General features: G+C 38.4%; 1 protein-coding gene across 1 annotated transcript in view; it reads left to right on the forward strand.

Annotated features, from left to right (window-relative positions):
• Window positions 1–17,769, forward strand: part of LOC140597285 (midasin-like) — a gene marked incomplete at its 5' end in the record, with an annotated part of 59,697 nt that extends 41,928 nt beyond the window's left edge. Inside the window, 11 exons of the mRNA XM_072745323.1 lie at window positions 1,926–2,015; window positions 2,121–2,384; window positions 2,560–2,821; window positions 8,614–8,773; window positions 9,575–9,691; window positions 10,903–11,111; window positions 12,089–12,237; window positions 12,587–12,798; window positions 13,118–13,338; window positions 14,214–14,327; window positions 17,245–17,769. Of these exons, the coding sequence (XP_072601424.1) occupies window positions 1,926–2,015; window positions 2,121–2,384; window positions 2,560–2,821; window positions 8,614–8,773; window positions 9,575–9,691; window positions 10,903–11,111; window positions 12,089–12,237; window positions 12,587–12,798; window positions 13,118–13,338; window positions 14,214–14,327; window positions 17,245–17,381 (1,935 nt within the window). The remainder of the gene's footprint in view (window positions 1–1,925; window positions 2,016–2,120; window positions 2,385–2,559; window positions 2,822–8,613; window positions 8,774–9,574; window positions 9,692–10,902; window positions 11,112–12,088; window positions 12,238–12,586; window positions 12,799–13,117; window positions 13,339–14,213; window positions 14,328–17,244) is intronic.
• Window positions 17,770–17,868: the final 99 nt, after the last annotated feature.

A 17,868-nucleotide genomic window follows, 5' to 3' on the forward strand; every position in this document is an offset into this window, starting at 1 on the left:
GTATGTCACTATAAGGGAAGGTTTCTATCCGTTCTCTGTGTCAGTTATTGTAATTCACACACACAAAAGTGAGGAAAAATAGTAATAGGAGAAAGGCTTATTTAAGCTGGAAGAGTTTGAGTAAATTCAGTCTGACTTAATAAAACTAAATAAACCACATTGTGAATGTATTTGTAATTTTAATTCTGGTGGACTATTAGGGAGAGGAGAGGATAATCTGCCTTGGAGTAGAATATAAGGTCACTGAGTACCTGGACCCAGCAGTATGTGACAGGAGCACTTTCTCCTGTGCTGCTCTTTGACCCCTAGTCAACATTTGGTACTGATAATGATTTTACCTTTTTTATTTCCTGTTTGTCAAACTCTTATTAAATTTTTTAGTTGAGATATAACTGACATAAACATTATTTTCAGGTGTAGAACACAGTGATTCAGTATTTGTTTACCTTGTGAAATCACAATACGTCTAGTTAACACGTGTCACCTTACATAGTTACAAAAGACTTTTTCCTTTGGATGACAACTTTTGAAACCTGTTCTATTAGCAATTTTCAAATACACAATACTGTATTATTGACTATAGTCACCATGCTGTACATTCTGTCCTATGACTTATTTTATAATATTGTTATTTTATTTTCTGACTTTAGTCCAGTGTACAGTGATAATGAGTTTTGGCTGCTTTGTTAGAAACATGCAATTTGGTGTACTTATTTTGGGTGGCCGGAATTTTTCTTGCTACTCTGGACTAAATTGTGTATTTTACACATCCCTAGCTATCCTCTCTGCCCCAATTACTCTTAAAAAGAAATCCAGGAAGGAAAGAAGTAGGGCTATTGGCAAGTTTTCTAATTGTATTTCTGGTAAGGAAGGGATAACTGATGTAAATAATCAGAAAAATAGCAATGGTTGTCATTCTACATAAATATTTAGAAAGCTAAAATCATATTATGGAATAAATCACTTACTAACCATGAGTAAATCCGATAACTCTTATGAATCCTGCTATCTATATGTATAAAGTAGAAATGATATCTATCTTGCAAGGCTGTAAGGATCAGAAATAATCTATTAAAGCACTTCTATAATGTTTGGCACATAATAGATGCTCAAAAAATGGTCATTGCTCTTCAAAATCTTCAGACTATTCTACCTTCTTTTTAGATGGTATCTTTTTTTTTAAAATTTTTATTTATTTATGATAGCCACACACAGAGAGAGAGAGAGAGAGAGAGAGGCAGAGACACAGGCAGAGGGAGAAGCAGGCTCCATGCACCGGGAGCCCGACGTGGGATTCGATCCCGGGTCTCCAGGATCGTGTCCTGGGCCAAAGGCAGGCGCCAAACCGCTGCGCCACCCAGGGATCCCCTTAGATGGTATCTTGAATGAGGAAAGCAGATTCAGGGAGGTGTGGGTGGCTCAGTGGTTGAGCCTCTGCTTTCAGCTCAGGGCATGATCCTTGAGACCTGGGATTGAGTCCCACATCGGGCTCCCTGCATGGAGCCTGCTTCTCCCTCTACCTGTGTCTCTGCCTCTCTCTTTGTGTGTCTCTTATGAATAAATGAATAAAATCTTTTAACAAAAAGAAAAAGGAAAGCAGATTCATTTTTCTTTTTTTTTTCCAGATTCATTTTTCATCTATAGATTTGCCATAATATCCATGGCTTTAATTTATGATATATTCTCAACTGGAATCTCAAATAGTTTGAGATTAGGTGATTACTCTTTTCTTGAGTTCCAGTTTGCTTTCATTCTGAAGATTTAAATAAATGTAATCTATAAGAGAAAAATCAAAAGGATAGGGAAATTGTGACTAGTGTTCATTCACAGTATTGTGATATCTCTTGACTGTGCATGTTTTCTAGAAGATTTGGCTCAGAATTTGATGAAGTGATTCATGTTTTGATTGTATTATCTTCATTTAGGTCATTGCTGTGTTCAAGGATGTGTTTAATTCAAGTTCCAACCCATACTTGGGAACCAGACTATTTCACATCACTCCTTATGATGTTCAGGTGAGTCATGTAGAATAAACCACTATTCTTTTACATTTTTCTTTGATTTCCTCTGCCCCCACAACCAGGCACACTTGTGAAATCTGACTGGCATGTCTTTTTCAGCTGGGCTACTCTGTCCTTTCCCGTGGTAGTTACGTTCCTCTCCTGTCGCGCCGTCCCCTGTTGCTCCTGCACCAGTCATTACAGTCTCTGGAGTCTATTATGAAATGTGTGCAGATGAGCTGGATGGTCATCCTTGTGGGTCCAGCCTCTGTGGGCAAGACCAGCCTGGTCCAGCTTCTGGCACACCTTACTGGTCACACATTAAAGATCATGGCTATGAACAGTGCAACGGATACTACAGAGCTCCTGGGTGGATTTGAGCAGGTAAAGTCTGCCTTTGCATTTTCAGTCAAAACATGTATAATGCTGTGGTCTGACTCTTGGTCTTTTGTGTTGGTGACTACAAGTAGGAATTTTTGTTTTGTTTTTTTTAATTTAAAGGAGTGTTCTTTTGACTCTGGCCAGTGGCTATGATGAGTTTATGCTCTGGAAATTTCAGGTTGATCTTATACGGCCATGGAGGCAGCTGCTAGAAAAGGTGGAAGGCACTGTAAGGGCACTGTTAAGAGACAGCCTTCTTATCAGTTCTAATGATGCAGAAGTAGTGCTACGAGCCTGGAGTCACTTTCTTCTGACTTATAAGCCCAAGTGTCTTGGAGATGCTGGTAAAGGTATCACGATGGAGATTGTCAACAAGCTGGAAGCAGTATTATTGCTTATGCAGCGACTCAACAACAAAATCAACTCCTACTCCAAGGCAGGTATGTGTGTTTGGATATGTGTATCAGATATGTAGATAGTATTGTCCATGTAGTGTCCATGTATAAGTAGTAATGTATTTATAAGGTATTATCTGTAATTCTTTAATTAATGTAATAGTTATTTAGAAAACTTGAAAATATTTGTTTTAGAAAGTAACATGAAGCTGATGTAAAATAATTTAGAATTATCATAAAGCAAAAATGAAAGAAATTTAGTGAGCTTGATAGTTTATCTTGTATGTAATCATCTATGATAGTAAATTATTTACGTGTAAACTGGCTTTTTTCTTGACTTTTAAAACTAGTTAAGTAATTTCTCAAAATATTAACATTTATTCATTCATTCAGTTAGTTATGATTTTATTTACTTATTCATGAGAGACTCAGAGAGAGAGAGGGAGAGACAGAAATGGAGGCAGAGGGAGAAGCAGGCTCCATGCAGGGAGCCTGATGCAGGCCTCAATCCCAGGACCGCAAGATCACACCCTGAGCCAAAGACAGATAGATGCTCAACCGCTGAGCTACCTAGGCGTCCCTAAAATTTTATTTTATTTTAAATTATTATTTATTTATTTGAAGAGAGTGCATGCTCAAGAGAGCATGAGTGTGTGGGGGGTTGGGGGGGTGGAAGGGAGAGAAGAGAAGCAGACTCCCTGCTGAGCAGGGAGCCTGACTTGGGGCTCCATCCCAGGACCCTAGATCATGACCTGAGCCAAAGGCAGATGCTTAATCAACTGAGCCACCCAGGCACTCCCCAAAATTAAATATTTAAATGGGAGAATAGAAATCTAAATTGATCATTAAGATGTGTTTATTAGTTTTGTATAGAAAGTGGAAAAAAATCTTCAGTTAACATGGAATCTCCTCGCATTTTGTGGTGCAGTTTTTTGGGTGATGAAGAGTATGCTTTTAGGGAAGATTAAAGGCTCATAGATTGTGTCCGTCACTATGATTGTCATCTTTTATTTTCAAAGCCTGTTACTGGTTATAAAGGGTTGATTCCTTAGAGATAAAGAAGTGAGACTCCTCTCATCTAACTCTGTAAACAATGTATCCATGGCTGTGGGTCAAATAGTTTACTTTCTTAAGCAGGAGAATGATTTTATTGTTGATTTGATTTGTCAATTCCCCCAATTCAAGCCCATTATTTAGATTTGAAATCCTTTCCTCATTCACTCAAATTTAATTGTGAGAGATATTTAATGGAGTTATACATTGGTTTATAAATTTTTTGAAGGTGAATATTATAAAATTTCCCATTGAGCTATGAATTCCAAGTGGGTGGTAGTCTTGTATTAAAAATTTACTTTTTTAAAAAAATTTTTATTTACTTATGATAGTCACAGAGAGAGAGAGAGAGAGGGGCAGAGACACAGGCAGAGAGAGAAGCAGGCTCCATGCACCGGGAGCCCGATGTGGGATTCGATCCCGGGTCTCCAGGATCGCACCCTGGGCCAAAGGCAGGCGCCAAACCGCTGCGCCACCCAGGGATCCCTAAAAATTTACTTTTAAACCTCACAATACCACTGCATTACAAGGAAAGATTATCTTCATTTTATGCTTATGGAAATGGTTGCTCATAGAGGTTAAATACCATGCTTAATGTACAGTTACAAAGTGGCTTGACTAGGTTTTGAATCTAATCCTCTGACCTTACAGCCTTCAGTCTAGTTCTTCTATGTATCTTTCAGTTGAAATTTAAATATTTAGAGTAAGTTCTCACAGCTCATTCTAAATACTGCTTATTTAGGAATCACTTTCATATTGAGTAATTTCTTAGGGGTATTAATAGAGTGAGAAAAGGTGTGTCAAACAATTTTTCTGTTTTATTTTTGGTTAAATATTTTTCTCTGTAAATATTTATATCTTAACATTACTGTGAAGATACATGAGTTATATTATTAACATGAGAACTAAAATATATTTATCTTAAATGCTTATGCTTTTTTATAATAGCTGCATTAACATTTTTGCTAATTTCATTATCTGATTTTTGGGTTTGTTCTATTGACTTTTTTTTTTTCCTGGTTGTAAGTCATATTTTCTTTGTACATCTAGTAATTTTGATTGGATGCTGGAAATTTTAAGCGCTTAGTGCTGCATTTTTGTTGATCCTTGAGCAACATGGCGTTTGAACTGAATGGGTTGACTTATGTGTGGATTTTTTCCCAAAAATTTATAAATGTATTTTCCTTATAATATTTTAAAAATCTTTTAGCTTACTAAGAATTGTAAGAATACAGTATATAGTATATAGTATATACAGTGTGCATAATGTGTTAATAGACTGCTGCTGGGAAGGTGGCTATTATTAGGAGGTTAGTTAGGTTTTTGAGGAGTCAGAAGTTATATGTGGCTTTGTATGTTGCTATCCAATTTCCCCAGCACCATTTTTCTTTTCTTTTTTTTTTTTTTTTTTTTTAAAGATTTTATTTATCTTCATGAGAGACAGAAAGAGAGAGAGGCAGACACAGGCAGAAGGAGAAGCAGGCTCCATGCAGGAAGTCTGATGTGGGACTCAATCCCGGGTCTCCAGGATCACACCCCGGGCTGTAGGTGGCGCCAAACCGCTGTGCCACCGGGGCTGCCCCACAGTGAATTTTTGTGTGTTGATTTTGTGTTCTGCAAGTTTACTGAATTTTTTTTCTTTCTTTGTGGTGGTGTAGGGTTTTCTCTATGTAATGTTACATCATGTGCAAATAGTGACAGTTTTCCTTTTTCCTTTCCAATTCGGATGGTTTATTTTTCTCTCCTAATTGCTCTGGCTTGGAATTCCAGTATTGTGTTGAATAAAATGGTGAGAGTTGACATCCTTACCTTGTTCTTGATCTCAGAGGAAAAGCTGTCAGCTTTTTGTTGCTAAGTGTGATGTTACCTGTGTTATAATAAAACTATATATAGTAATATATTAATATGTTGAAGCACATTCTCTCTGTACTCACTTTATTAAGGGTTTTTATCATGAATGGATGTTGAATTTTGTCAGGCGCTTTTTCTGCATCTATTGAAATGGTCATATGATTTTTATCCTTCATTTTTTTTTTTAAGATTTTATTTATTTATTCATGAGAATACACAGAGAGGAGAGAGAGAGAGGCAGAGACACAGGCAGAGGGAGAAGCAGGCTCCATGCAGGGAGCCCAACATGGGACTCGATCCCGGGTCCCCAGGATCACGCCCTGAGCTGCAGGTGGCGCTAAATCGCTGAGCCACCGGGGCTGCCCTATCCTTCATTTTGTGAACTTGTTTTGTCACATTGATTTGCAGATATTGAACCATTCTTGCATCCCTGGAATAAAAACCATTTGATTGTAGTGTATGATCCTTTCACTGTATTGCTGAATTTAGTTTACTGATTGTTTTGTTGGGAATCTTCACATCTATGTTTATCAGTGATATTAGCCTATAATTTTTTTTTTAAGTAGACTCCACGTGGGGCTTGAACTCACAGCTGTAAGCTCAAGAGTTGAATGCTCTACCAACTGAGCCAGCGAGGCACCCATAGGCTGTAATTTTCTTTTCTTGTGGCATCCTTGTCAGGTTTTGGTATCGGGGTAATGCTGACATTATAAAATGAGTTTGGAAAAGTTCCCTCCTCCTCTTCTTCTATTTTTTGGGGAATTGTTTGAGAAAGATTGATATTCTTTTTGAATGTTCGTAGAATTTACCAATTCTATCTCATTTCTGGGTGACACTGCTTATTACAGTTCCATGATATCCAGGAACTCAACCTCTCCTGGCCTCCAGAGCCAGAGGATCAAGAGGCATCCCCTGAGTGATAGCTATAAAAATCAGAGCCCAAGACTTAATGTAAAAAGCTTTCTGGGAAGTACTGGTGCTCTAGAGCACCACAAAGGAAGAGCACAAAGATCGTGCCCATCAGTCTTCTTCCCCAGATAGTGTTCCAGCGGGCTCTAGGATGTATATGTTATATTAGGTGCTTGCTTCTCAGGTGTGTCTTCCATACAACCAGGTAAGCCTCCTTCACTTTGAGTCTGGGTGCAGTTAGCTGTCTCTCTTAGCTGTGCCCTGGGGTGGATGAGTCTGAGTGTGTGTGAGCCCTTTCTCCGATCCCAATCTTGTATTCTTGGGATGCGACCCTGTTGCTTTTAGAAGATAGATGTTTTGAGGGCTTGCCTTTCAGGTTCATGTTTTAGAAGTTGGGATTCCTGATGTGTGGTTTAAACCTTTTTTTTTTTAAATTTTTTTTAAAAATTTATTTATGATAGTCACACAGAGAGAGAGAGAGAGAGAGAGAGAGAGAGAGGCAGAGACACAGGCAGAGGGAGAAGCAGGCTCCATGCACTGGGAGCCCGACGTGGGATTTGATCCCGGGTCTCCAGAATCGTGCCCTGGGCCAAAGGCAGGCGCTAAACCGCTGCACCACCCAGGGATCCCTGGTTCAAACCTTTTGTTCCATAGTGAGAAGCTCCACGTTTTCAGGCTTTTCCAAGTTGTGGGTCACACAGCACTATAGATGGGGTTTATGGTGAGAATATTTCTCAGCCTTTCCTGTTTGCTTCAACGTGGTAGGTTTGTTTCCAGTCTGTCTGAGACCTCTGTGGTATGTTTGAGTTCCCTCTCCTTGCTTTGCGATCCTGAAATTGCTTCCAGGCAGAAATCAAGTGAAATTATAGGGCTTCCTTTCCTTAGGTGTCACAGCCCTCTGCTGTTGGCCAGTGTTTGAAAGCAGTTGTTTCATATATTTGATACAGTTTTTAGGTGGTTAACAGTGGAGGTAAAGTCTAAACTTTATTATTCCTCATGGAGTCCAATGCATAATACTTGGTGATATGAACAAGAGTCCTACGAGAACTTCCAATAAAAAAAAAAGAGCAGTTGAAAAGTTTTTGGCATGGGCCGTTTAAGCACTAAGCAAATAAATACCAGTTGTTACTATAATCGTATGATATCGTCATTATAAAGAAAGTCTAGTTTAATGGCGTTGATTTTCATTGTGCCAATTTTTAGTGTCCTTTCATTTGATAAAAATGCGGTAATAGGTGGGAGGCATTATTCTCCTTATGCCATTTAAGAAATTATAACAAAGATTATTTACCTTTACTATCACCTTTGAGTTCCCTCTACCTAGCCATTAATTCAGAAAGGCATTAAAAAATATTTTCTGCCACCAGCCCTAATTTTTCTTTTCTTTTCTTTTCTTTTTTCTTTTCTTTTCTTTTTTTTCTTTCTTTTCTTTTCTTCTTTTCTTTTCTTTTCTTTTTTTTTTTTTTTTTTTTTTTTTTTTACCTGTTTTGTTTAAACAAAAAAACCCTTCTTATTTATACTCTATTACAAAACTTTAAACACTAGGGCCAGGGACTTCTGGGTGGCTCAGCAGTTGAGCGTCTGCCTTTGGTTCAGGGCGCAATCCCATTCCAGGGATCGAGTCCTTCATCGGACTCCCTGCAAGGAGCCTGCCTCTCCCTCTGCCTGTGTCTCTGCATCTCTCTCTCTTTCTCATGAATAAATAAATCTTTTTAAAAAACCTGGGTCAGAAGTTTCCAATTTTCTTTCTTTTTAAAAATATTTTATTTATTTATGAAAGACACACAGAGAGAGAGAGGCAGATATACAGGTAGAGGGAGAGGCAGCTCCATGCAGGGAGCCTGATGTGGGACTCGATCCTGGGTCTCCAGGATCACACCCTGGGCCAAAGGCGGGCACTAAACCACTGAGCCACCCAGGCTGCCCTCCAATTTTCTTTTAATAAACTCTTAGGGCTTTTTTTCTTTTGTTGGTTTTCTTATTGTCCCAGTTTGAAAATAAATGCTATGGCTGTGACGTTTCAGAATTTGCCAAACTTGTGGAAGAGTTCCGAAATTTTGGGGTGAAGCTTCTGCAGTCCACCAGTGGCCACAGCCATGGCACATTTGAATGGGTTGACAGCATGTTTGTTCGGGCTCTGAAGTCTGGAGATTGGCTTTTGATGGACAATGTTAACTTCTGCAAGTAAGGACCTTCTGCTTAATCGCAACATTGATATTTGAGATATGCTTGTCAAAGTAGAAACCCAGTTGAAAGCTCTGGTATTTTGAACCCATTGTTAACTAGATACATATTCCTGTGGTGAACAAAGGTCATTAGTTTCAAGATTTTAGTTTTGTATGACTGTTTTGAACTGAGCTGAAGGCTAACACAATTGGGTTACTTTTCCAACCATTTTTGAGGTAGACCTTTTTATTTACTATCGAAAATACTCCTTTTGTTAGGGTCATTCTTGAGGTCAAATTTTTGAAATAGCGATCTTTTACAGGCCAGACATTTAGTAAATGTGCATCAGTGTGTATTGCTTTGATTCTGAAGTAAGGAAAAAGGCATCGTAAAACTTCCGTAGTACACAGCATAATAGAAACTATTCCAGGTCAAGATGATGAGTTTCTCTACCTGGAGATTTTTTCAGAATGTTTGAATAGAAATCCAGGTGTCTTCAAATTGGTTTGATAATGTTAGGAAGTGGAGAGATGGAGAAAGAAAAAAGAAAGAGCTATAGATCATGGAACAATTTTCCTTAATTTCATTTACTTATTTAACAAATATTTTGCATATTTACTGTTTGTAAATTTCTGGAAAGAATGCCTTTGGGAGTGAAAAGGGGACTGGACAGGGAGAGAGAGCACAATTCTATATGGGGGGAGTGGTCTATGCTTAAGGACGACCTGAGTCAGGAGCAGTAGGAGGCCTGTGCAAGGAAAATAGAACCAGTGCAGCGTGTCAAACTGTCACCATTGTATTTGAATTCTCTTTGTGCAGCCCATCGGTGCTGGATCGTTTGAATGCTTTGCTTGAACCTGGAGGTGTTCTCACTCTTAGTGAGAGGGGGATGATAGATGGATCCACTCCCACCATAACACCAAATCCCAATTTCAGGTATTCTTGCCTCTTAAGTTTCTGCTTAAGAATCTGACTGCCTCAAATAAGTAGGACCTTCTTACATGTTTTATTTATACATCCAGTTATAAGTATATTCACCCATTTATTGGTTCAGTTAGCACATATTTATTTAGGCTTTGCTATTTGCCAGACTCTGGGATCACATCAGTAAACAAGAGGGGTCTCCTGGTTGGCTCCGTAGGTAGAACATGTGACTCTTGATCTTGGAGTTGTGAGTTCAAGCCCCATTGTGGGCACAGAGCTTACTTTAAAAAATAATAATAAAAAAATAAGAGAGGTGAGGTCCCTATTGTGGGATGATGGTAAAGGGTAGAAGCAGGGAGACTGATCACAAGTTTTTTGCAGTAGTTCAGGCAAGAGATATGATAGCTTAGACTAGGGTGGCCATATGAGTGGGACTTTCTAAACTATTTTTTTTTTAATTTTTATTTATTTATGATAGTCACAGAGAGACAGAGAGACAGAGAGAGAGGCAGAGACATAGGCGGAGGGAGAAACAGGCTCCATGCACGGGGAGCCTGATGTGGGATTCGATCCCGGGTCTCCAGGATCGCGCCCTGGGCCAAAGGCAAGCGCCAAACCACTGCGCCACCCAGGGATCCCTGAGTGGGACTTTCTGATGGATGTGTGGGTTGAAAAAAAAGAGGAAGCAAGGATTTTATACAAGATTTTGGCTTGGGTAATTGGTAAATATGGGAACCATTTATTGAGAAAGGAAAGACTGGCAAAGGAGCAGGTTTGACGTGGGAAGGTTAGCAGGGAATCCACTGTTTAGCTTTGGAGATGTTGGCTATATGGAGATGTTGCTAGACATATATGAAGGTAATTGTTTCAGGAGAATACACTGCTCCCTTTTCTGATCTCTGTAGGTGAGTTAGAATGATGAATTAGCACTGTCTGATTTGGGGACTATCTGAAAGAATTTATATTCTCAGCATTAAAGGTGCATTGGATAAACAGTTTCTAAGGAGAATAGGTTTAGAGAAACTGATTTTGCTATATTGGTGTATTTTGGCACTAAAAGATAGAATATAGATGAAAATAGCAGAGTTTTAGTTAATGGTATCTCCCTCGATAAACTCCCTGAAGTTCTAACACATAGGATTTGCCCTCATCAGTTGTTGCTGAGCTGCATCATTGGTTGCAATGATTTTAATTTTTAATTTTTTTTCCCTTTGAATTGCTAGACTTTTTCTCTCGATGGATCCTGTTCATGGAGAAATATCCCGAGCTATGAGGAATCGTGGACTTGAAATCTACATTTCAGGAGAAGGGGATGGAAACATCCCAGATGACCTGGATCTGAAAGTTCTGCTGCACAGCCTTGGGTTGGTGGGGGATAGTGTGTGTGATAGCCTCTTGGCTCTACACACAGAGATCCAAAGCACTGTAGTAGGTAAGGTGCTTGACTTACAGACCTCTGCAGAGTTTTATTCTTCTAGAAATTCATATGTTTTTTCATTTGACTGCTAATCTAGGAGTTCTTAAATTTAGTGTACATACAAATAGGAATTACCAGAAAAGTCTGTTAAAAATAGAGATGTGCTGATGCCTATCTTCCCCCTAAGAGATTGGGTTCAGTAAATCTGGGTGAGACACAGAAATTAGTATTTTAAAGAAGCTCCCCAGATGATTCTGGTAGATTCATTCAGACACTCTTACCTTAAGGAATACTGCTTTAGGCACTAAAATTTGTAAAGTTTATCCCTTTTATCTGGTCATTGAGTCTTTTGAAGATAGAATAAAGAGGGAACTTTGAACTGCTTAAAACAGACAGGTGTTATTTCTTCTAATAAAACCTATCTGTCCAAATATACAGGAACAAGCAAGAATAATAACAAAGGTAATGATAAATGCTGTATATTGAGTAACTGCTATGTGTTAGGTACAATGTCTGTTGGTTTTTTAGTTTTCACATTAATTCATGGCATGTTTTCGTGTTACAGAATAGGGTTCAGAGAGGTTGAATAACTCATCAAAGCCAAACAGTGAGGCTTTGAATGTAGTTCTGTTGGATTTTAAAGTGCATGGTCCTTTATGAGGCCATGCTCATTTTGCTACTTCAGCGTTTGTCAACTTTAGATTAAGGATAATAAATGACCAGGCTTTGTCCTACTTGTAGTTTTCACTTTCCTGCAGTATGTTTGTGACAGCCAGAAATGGAGGGAGGGAGACAAGATAGGGAAGGAATATGAATGTTCTTACAAGTCCATAGTGTGCTGGTGAGACTCTAGATTCTACTTAGAAGGCTTTCTAAGGTAAGTGGGTGGATTGAATGAAACAAAGTTTGATGAGAAGATGAATTTCTCTATTTTCATTGGAGATTTTGCAGAATCTGTTGCCCATAGATGGCAATATTTTTTTTCTTTATAGGTTCTCCAACGTCCTCTATTTCAACTCTAATTCAAACAGCCTTATTCATTGTGCAGTACCTACAGCGAGGGCTGAGTTTAGACAGAGCCTTTTCTGAAGTATGCTGGGAAGCATATGTCTGCTCCCAGCATTCACCAGCAAACCGGAAGGTACCATGAAGTATTTCAAACAGCTTTCTCATTTATAACACTTTGCATTATTTGGATGGGGGAAATTCCTTTTATTGATGGTGACTTTAATGAACTGAGAGTGGAGCACTTCAGTTACTCTGTAGTAGAGACCTGGTATCTAAGTACTTTTCTGGAAAATAGGTTAAATGTAAATATTCTTTGAAACTTAACTGTCTTTAGGCAAAGTGGAATTTAGCTTGTAGTGTTGAAAATTGAAGACTGATGAGAGTTGTGGGATGATCACAAAGGTCCTGGAAAACTATTATTCCTCTTCTACTTTTTGGTAATAGCACTTAGATGTTGCCTGTGTGTTTTTATCTCCTACCAGCTTGCACAGGCTTTACTGGAGAAACATGTTTTTTCTCTTCGAGCACATGAAACCTGGGGTAACTCCATCCTTGCTATGGGCCTGTGGCCAGATTCTCTGCCCTCAGCTCTCTTTGCTACAGAAGACTCTCACCTGTCTGTAGTCCGAAGTGATGGACAGATCTTAGTATATTGCCTTAACAGGATGAGCATGAAAACCAGCAGCTGGGCCAGGTTAGTGGAGCCTTGAGTTTGTGTCTCTTTGGCATCTTGACTTTTTTTTGATGGTAGTGGTCATGACCCAACATGTTTGACCGGAATGTTATATGGTCATTTATTACCCAGCTGTTATAGTTTCCTTGTTCATTGTAATATTGCTCCCTATTTATTATTCACTAGATATGTTTTAATTATTCTCCTTTGAAAGGGACTAATATTTTCCCTATTACTTCTTTGATCTGTTATTTGTAAAGTTATTTTCCTGGTTCTTTGAAATGTAAAATGAAAGTTCATTCTAGTACTGACTTTGCCTTATTTTTCTAATGAATTTCAGGATTCAGCCTCTTACCTTACCCGATTTAGAGAAAATTATGCAGTCTCCTAACCCTGAGAGCTTGAAATTCAGTTCAGTCGAAGTGGATACTTACTGGATTGATGAACCAGAAGTTCTGGCCATGGCTGTTAAATTGCTTATAGAACGAGCAACCAATCAAGATTGGATGCTCAGAGTTAAATGGCTTTATCATTTAGCCAAGAATATACCACAGGGGTTGGGTGAGTTGAAAAGCTTAATTTGTACAATAAGTGCATAAATAAACTATTTTAGTGCCTCAGTAGCTGTATTATCCTGTGAGGACACTTAAAATTGTATCTGGGAGATCTAGCAATAAATTTGTTACCTGGCCTTACTATTTGTATAGCTGTTAGAAAACATTAAGGCATGTAACTGCCCTTAGATGTGTCCTAAGAGAAACTTTGCCCCTGTGTAATCCTTAGCATTTCATGGTCTTCCACTTTTCTATCAAATCCAAAAGGAAAATGTACTATATCATATTACTGCTTATTTTTTTAACATGCTGCTATACAACCATCCTATCTGAGGAAGGTTGTTTTTGGTAAACTTCATTTGCCTTAAAGTGCTTAAGAGACTTATTTTAGTTCCAGTATTCTAAGTTGTCCTGCTTAATTTCTTTGTACTTTTTTTTCATTTTAAGAGGAAAAACCAACCTTAACAACATTGCACGGGTTGCAAAGTACAGGACTTGGAATTTGTTGGTAGAACTTGTTGCCTAAAGTAGTAGAGTTTATATGAACCCTTCTATCCATGAGAACTTAGCCAAAGAATATGTGTATTGTATTATGCATGTGATCTGTCTAAAATTGTATAGAGAGAATTTGTATTTTATCTGCATTGTCCTGTATGAGAGCTACTAGCCACAGGTAGCTACTAAAATGTAAATATAAATTAATTAAAGTTAAATAAAATCTAAAATCCAGTCCTTAGTTGCACTGGCCACATTTCACATGCTTACTAACACAAGACTAATGGCTGCCCTCACACTGCAACTATAGGATGTTTCCATTATTACAAAAAGTTTGCTTGGACAGCCCCACTTTAGATATTAACATTATTTCTCCTTTCTCCACAGAATCAATACAGATTCATTTGGAAGCCAGTGCTGCATCTCTTAGGAATTTTTACTCAAATTCTCTCTCAGCTGGGGTCAGTAATGTCATCAAAATATTACAACCAAATATAACAGGTACTGCACCTGATTTAATTTCGAGTTCAGGAAATGCACAGTTTAGGAAATTGGTTCATTGAGTCCATGGAAAAAGACCTGTCACAACTGCCACTATAATAAACACTGTATTTTGGAAGACTCAATGTATCCAGATGCAAATTCCACTTTTTTTTGTTTGAAACTATCCATTTATTCTTTAGTCTTTGAAAGAGGATGGTGATATACAACATAGGGAGAGAAAATGGGAGTTGGAAGACTGGTCTGTGGTCCCAACTCAGCCACAAACTGGCTTCATTTGGAAACCATCATTCATACTTACTGCCTATGTTTGAATAATAGGGGAATTCTATTCATTTTTCTGGGTCCCTTCCACTCAAAGCATTCTGTTACTTATTAGTGTTGTTAACAGAAAGGGTTTTAAGCTATGGGTATATAGTGTGAATTACTTCAGAAGGTACAAAACCTTAATAAACTTTTTAAAGCCTTAAATATAAAGTTACAAAACCATAATGATAAAATAAATAGCCATTCAAGGTATCTAATCAAATGAGGCATTCAGGGACACCTGGGTGACTCAGCTGTTGAGCATCTGCCTTTGGCCCAGGGCATGATCCTGGGTCCCGGGATCAAGTTCCGCATCGGGCTCCCTGCGTGGAGCCTGCTTCTCTGCCTATGTCTCTGTCATTCTCTCTCTCTCTCTCTCTCTCTGTCTCTCATGAAGAAGTAAATAAAATCTTAAAAACAAAAAGCAAATGAGGCACTCAGAACTTTTTTATTTTTATTTCTTAAAAAGACTATTTGAGACAGAGGACAAGGTGGGGAGAGGGGCAAAGACAGAGGGAGAAGCAGAGTCCCCACTGAGTGGGGAGCCTGACTTGGGGCTTGATCCTGGGACCATGTGCGGAGTGGAAGTCAAACACTTTACTGACCTAGCCACCTGGGAGCCCCCAGAATTTATTTTTAATTAGAGTAAGATTCTTTTACTTGAAGAGAATAATATGAAGTTGGTTGAACATAAGCATTATGTTCATAAGCATAATGAAGAAATTAGGGACATGTTCACAGAACCAGGTTTTTAATTTCCCATCTCTATCTTCATTTGATATTGATCAAAACATACCATTGCCATTTGGTTTAGAAGAAAACATGCATGATGCTTTTGTGCTACACCAGTTGTCTTTTGTACACTAAAGGTAACAGGTAAACGTTTGGGAAGAAATCAAATAATAGGGAAAACTCCTGTACTGGTCATGTTGTGGCTGAACTAAATCATGCTTTCCCAAGTATGAAAGAATTTTGGTCTTTGGGAATAGTTCTAGAGTAGCAGTTTCCCTTTTTAGCAGGTATCATTTGCCCACTGTTGGAACATAGTAGGTATGCCTTCATCTTCCTTTTCAAGTGTATAGCTTTGGATCATGTAGTCTTACTGGACTTTGGAATGTGAGTTCCCTCCATGTACTTTGCTGTTCACAGTAGGCATTTGTTAGTCTACTGTATAGTAGATAACCTTTATTTACTATTATTTATTTTTAAAGTTTTTATATGTTAATTGAATTTAAATTGCTTTATTATTAGTTTCAGAAGTAGAAGTCAGTGATTCTTCTATAATACCCAGTGCTCATTATGTCCTATGCCCTCTTTAATGTCCATCAGCCAGTTATTCCCTCCCCCTTCCTCCTCTTCTCCAGAAACCCTCAGTTTGTTTCCTGTGATTAAGAGTCTCTTAATGGTTTGTCTCCCTCTCTTGTTTTATTTTTTCCTTTCTTTCCCTATGATCCTCTGTTTCGTTTCTTAAATTCCACATATCAGTGAGATCATATGTCTTTCTCTGATTGACTTATTTCACTTAGCATAATACCCTCTAGCTCCATCCATGTCATTGCAAGTGGCAAGATTTCTCTTTATTTGGTGGCTGAGTAGTATTCCATTGTATACATCTATATACCACATCTTCTTTATCCGATACATTCATCTGTCGATGGACATCTGGGCTCTTTCCTAGTTTGGCCATAGGGGACATTGCTCCTATGAACACTGGGGTGCAGGTACCCTCTTCAGATGGTAGATACCTTTAAGATTTGAAGTGCTCCACTGACCTACCCAGCCGCTTTGAAGTTTATGTTACCTTTGTTTTGTTTTGCCTCCCTTTTTTGAGTTCTCACAGCCTCTGGAGAAAAGTCAGATCTGATCACTGCTGCCTTACAGAAGAGGTGCCAAGTTTAAGCCGAAGAAGCAGCAGATGCCACATTCTCTGATTATAAAGAAAGGGCTTTTTTAAATAATAAAATAATCTTGAGGGTTTTTTTTTTGTGTGTGTATGTATTTTAAAGATTTATTTATTTTTGAGAGAGAGTGCATCTGTGCTTGCAAGTTCAAAGAAGAGGGGGAGAAGTAGAGGGAGAGGACTCTCAGGCTGACTCCATGCATGCACAGGATCTGACACAGGTCCCATGACCCTGAGATCAGGACCTGAGCTGAAATAAGAGTTGGACACTGAACTATGCCACCCAAGTGCTCCTTGAATTGATTTCCGTATTGAAATCAAATAATGAGACATATTTATTCATTTTCCCACCCCGTAAGCTAGTTTTTTGAAGTTAATGACAGCAGATTGGGTCATTAAGCTCATGAATTGTTTTTGGAGCAAGTGACTGTATTGGTTGGAATGCTTATGTTCCAGAGAGATTACTTTATATCCTGCAGTGGAATGAATTTTCAGGACTAGTAGAAATTTTGCATTTAGAAAGGAAAGTGTAAAAGCAGTTGGATTTTACTTTTCTAATGCTGTGGGCTGAAACTAGCAATTTTCCTATTCTGTCCCTTCCCCATCAGAACTGAATATGATCAAATTAAGATAGTAAAAATCTTCAACTGAAGTTTTCTAGGCAAAGAGTTTAACTCCAAAATTCTACTTTTTGTTTTATATTTTCACCAGATGAATTTGTGATTCTTTTGGATCCCCGATGGAATATGCAGGCTTTGGACATCATTAGAAATTCAATGGACTTTGATCCACAAACAGACCAGCCTGAGCAGCTCTTTGCCCTTTTAGAGTCTGTTGCGAACAAGTAGGTGAAGCCTGATATTCTGAGCACTGTTTACCTCATTGTACAATATAGCTTTACAGATTATACCTTTTCTAAACTCTGTCAAGTTTAGCTTACATGTGTTTAATCTTCTGAACCCGAGAAGTGGTGGATATTAGGTGGGATTTCCTTCATTGCTGCTTCTCCTTTATGCTCTCTGCTCATTCAAGTAATTCTGGCTCTGGTGTCAAAATGCCTGTAAATTTTGCAAGTTTTTAATAATTTAATAGGATGCTTTTAGAGATATATCAGCTTAACGTTAATGTTGTCTTTATTTTGCAATTAATCCTTTATCATAGGATAGTCATGTTTCCATTGTCTTCTATTCATGATTTGCAGCAGCTCCTCCCATTTTCACCTGCTCATTCTTTCACAGGTCCTTTCCTCAGCCTTACACATCACTTCCCATGTTGGAGAAATATGTAGCACCTGTACGCTCACCTACACACTCAACATACAAATTTATCTAATTG

This window comes from Vulpes vulpes, unplaced genomic scaffold (assembly GCF_048418805.1).
Source record: "Vulpes vulpes isolate BD-2025 unplaced genomic scaffold, VulVul3 u000000720, whole genome shotgun sequence".
NCBI classification, from domain to species: Eukaryota; Metazoa; Chordata; class Mammalia; order Carnivora; family Canidae; genus Vulpes; species Vulpes vulpes.